Source organism: Microtus oregoni, unplaced genomic scaffold (genome assembly GCF_018167655.1).
Source record: "Microtus oregoni isolate MIOR12 unplaced genomic scaffold, Mior012 000003F_ref0000135, whole genome shotgun sequence".
Taxonomy (NCBI): domain Eukaryota; kingdom Metazoa; phylum Chordata; class Mammalia; order Rodentia; family Cricetidae; genus Microtus; species Microtus oregoni.
Window position 1 is genome coordinate 54,952,331 of NW_024543062.1, and position 3,392 is coordinate 54,955,722.

A 3,392-nucleotide genomic window follows, 5' to 3' on the forward strand; every position below is an offset into this window, starting at 1 on the left:
CAAAGAGAGCCTAGAGAGCGGGCTAAGAGCTAAGAGCACTGGTTGCTTTGAGAGAAGACTGGAGTTTGGGTCTAGGCTTCTACATCAGCTGGTTCTCAGTGACCTGTAACATTTTCTCCAAGAGATTAACTGTTGTCTTCTTCCCTGAATGGTCTCTTGTGCACAGACATACACATAGATTTTAATAAAATATAAAAATAAAATATTTTGCTCCTTTTATTTCTGCTGGGAACTGGCTGTTCGCTGTCTAAATGGGCAAGTTTATGAAACCCGGGAAAGTGGTGCTCATCCTTGCTGATCGCTACTCAGGATGCAAAGCTGTCATCATGAAGAACGTTGATGATGCCACCTCAGACCGCCCTTACAGCCATGCCCTGGTGGTTGGAATTGACCATTGTCCCCAAAAAGTGACAGCAGCCATGGGCAAGAAGAAAGTCGCCAAGAGATCCAAGATCAAGTCCTTTGTGAAGGTTCATAACTACAACCACCTGATGCCCACAAGGTACTCTGTGGACATCCCCCTGGAAAAAACTGTTGTCAACAAGGATGTCTTTAGGGACCCAGCCCTGAAACACAAGGCAAGAAGGGAAGCCAAGGTCAAATTTGAGGAACGATACAAGACAGGGAAGAACAAATGTTTTTTCCGGAAGCTTCACTTTTAGGTATATTTTTGTTTACATCATTAAAAGTTTAAAAAAAAAACAAACAAAAATAAAATATTTTAAGAGACTTGAAAGTAGGAGAAGGATTTGGAAAGAAGAAAGGTTTGAAAAATGATCAAAATACAATATATGCATGTATAAAATTGTCAAAGAATAAACTTAAAACTCTTCAAAATTAAGAAAATGCTATATGTTTAACATAGTTTGCAGCTGAGCTGGTGTTTCTCTCTCACCCCTGATAACCTCAGGCCTCTGCTAGTGTTCAGCTTTCTTGCCAAGCTGTAGCACAGCCTTTGGTAATTAACATTAGTATTGCAAAAAGCTGAACAACAATAATTTGCTCCTTAAATATCTGCTATATTAACTCACTGTCACTTGGTAATTTGCATAATTACTTTATAATTACTTATAATTCACTCTAAGCATGTATTTACAAAATGAATTTGTTGGTATTACCCCTTGTTTTCTTGCATCGGTTCTTAAGTGCATTGATGTTCTTCCATCTAAAGAAACATTTCTATTTGTATAAGATATTCCAACAAGTTATGGCATAAAAATAAGCATATTTCATGAAGATATTACAAAGTGAAGGCTGTAAAAGTTGTGCTTGGTCACAAAGGCTCAAAGTAATGTTAAAATTGGTGGCATTCCCTTCTGTGCTGAGTCTCTCCCTTCCTGGCTAAGCCTTCTCTTTCTTTCTTAGTGGGTAAGAACCTCATCTGCTTGAATATCCTCAGGATGCTTCTAGCACCTTCCATTCCCAGGCATCTAAATCTGTTCTCAGTAAAAAGTCTCAAATTCGTTAACTGTGTCTACTCATCTGGAGTTTTGCTATGTTCTCTGTATACTTGTAAGTCTCATGTGGCTTTCTCAGAGATTTATCATATTTTACCAAGTTGATGTTTTGTTTTGTTTTTTAATTTTCCTCTCCAATTCTAACACATGTAATAGCTGCATGCATTTTACAATAAATACAATTTTTTTCAAAAGTTATTGTAAAGATAAGCAGAGTAGGAGAGGGGAGCTTATTTTGTCTGAAGAATATGCAGGAAGATGACAGAAAGCAAGACAGGGTAAAGGAGACAGAATTAACAAAGAGTAGCAGGAAAGATGTAGTATATAAGCCATTTCATCATAGGCTGAGGAAAGGGAAAGGGCTGAGTGTCCTTGTGAAAATGTGTCAGAACTCAGGTCAGGACTTACCTTACAGATGGTACTTTCTGTCTCACAGAACCCAGTCACAGAAAGTCACGCAGGGATCAACATAATGCACTAATATGATCAGGGCAAGGTTGCTAGTTGACCATACCTGAACTGCTAAGTATGAAGAAAAGCAGAGCTCCAAGCATATGAGCCTCAAGCAATGCTTTTGTGTGCAATTTCCATATTCATTTTATGTATTTGTTTCACAATTAATAATTCTGGTGATGGCTTATTGCATTTCATGTTTTATGCATAATCTTATAGATATTATACTCATTTTCAAATCACAAGGGGTTGTCCTATACAAGAGCACACAGTTATGAAGAAGAGATGATAAGTAGACTTTATTCTAACTTCTGCTTTATGTGCATGATATCATGTGGCAAGTTTGTAATCCCCTGGAGAGGTAGAAACAGGAGGATCTATGGGGTTCACCAGCCATCCTGAATCACCCAACACTAGGTCCCAGTGAGAAGTTCTGTTTAAAAAAAAAAATTAAGTGGTCAGCTCCCGAGTATAAAGTCCAAGGTCAACAACCTCTGACCTCCATGCCCATGTATACATATATGTACCTGCTCAGACATGAAGTTTCACATGCACTTTGGCTTGTTTCTTCCAGTCATATCTATATTCTTTCTCTTGCATTAAATATTTTTCAAGTTCTTTCAATATAAAGTTAAGAAAGGTCAACACTCTCAAGAAGATTTCTGCATCTCTGTGAGGCCCAGCTAACAGGGCATTCTTCTTTATAATCCAGAGCTAGGCCATAGCATGACCCTCATTCTATGGAGTGTGACACAGATTCTCATCAAGACATGGATTATTTTTCTGTCACAGAGTTTCTTTTCTTAGATTCTATGGACTCATTTGCTAATTCATTTTCCCTGTATTTTACATATTTAATAAGATCTAGGAACATAGGGCTGGAAGATGGCTCAGAGGATGAAGGACCTTGATGCCAAATTTAACAACCTATGATCAGTAGTCAGAACCTACATGATGAAATAAGAGAACCAACTCCAACAAAGATTCCTCTGTTCTTCATACAGATGTTATGGCATTCCTCTGCATACACACACACACACACACACACACACACACATATATATATATACTTTAAAAAGTATCTGGAAAGGTTAATAACCAAGTTCTCACTTCTCATTCCAACCTATCCAAGTCTCACAAGTCGGCATTGTGTATAAGATAACTGTTCAAAGGGTCTCTACATTCTAACTCTGTTCTTAGGGAATTCTCCTAATCCTGTACTTACCTCATTCCACTACAATTACACCTTTAAGAACTGTCTTCCTGTGAGAGAAAAAGCCCACTAGTTCAGAGATGCTAATCCATCTATCTTTGTAGTCGTAAAGGCAAGAGCCATGTCTGGACCATGACAGACTCTCTGCATATGTGGAATGAAAGGATGAGTAAATTAACCCAGACACTTAGTCCTGAACTGGCACCTCTTTAATAATGGGGTATAATAAAGACTGTGAGTATTTTAACCCTGGCTATCTTAGGCTATAG

At 38.0% G+C, this 3,392-nt stretch overlaps 1 protein-coding gene across 1 annotated transcript; it reads left to right on the forward strand.

Moving 5' to 3' along the window:
- Window positions 1-251: 251 nt before the first annotated feature.
- LOC121446489 (60S ribosomal protein L27-like) lies at window positions 252-662 on the forward strand. The gene has a single exon (XM_041649141.1). It carries the CDS (start codon window positions 252-254, stop codon window positions 660-662), a length of 411 nt encoding a protein of 136 aa, XP_041505075.1.
- Window positions 663-3,392: the final 2,730 nt, after the last annotated feature.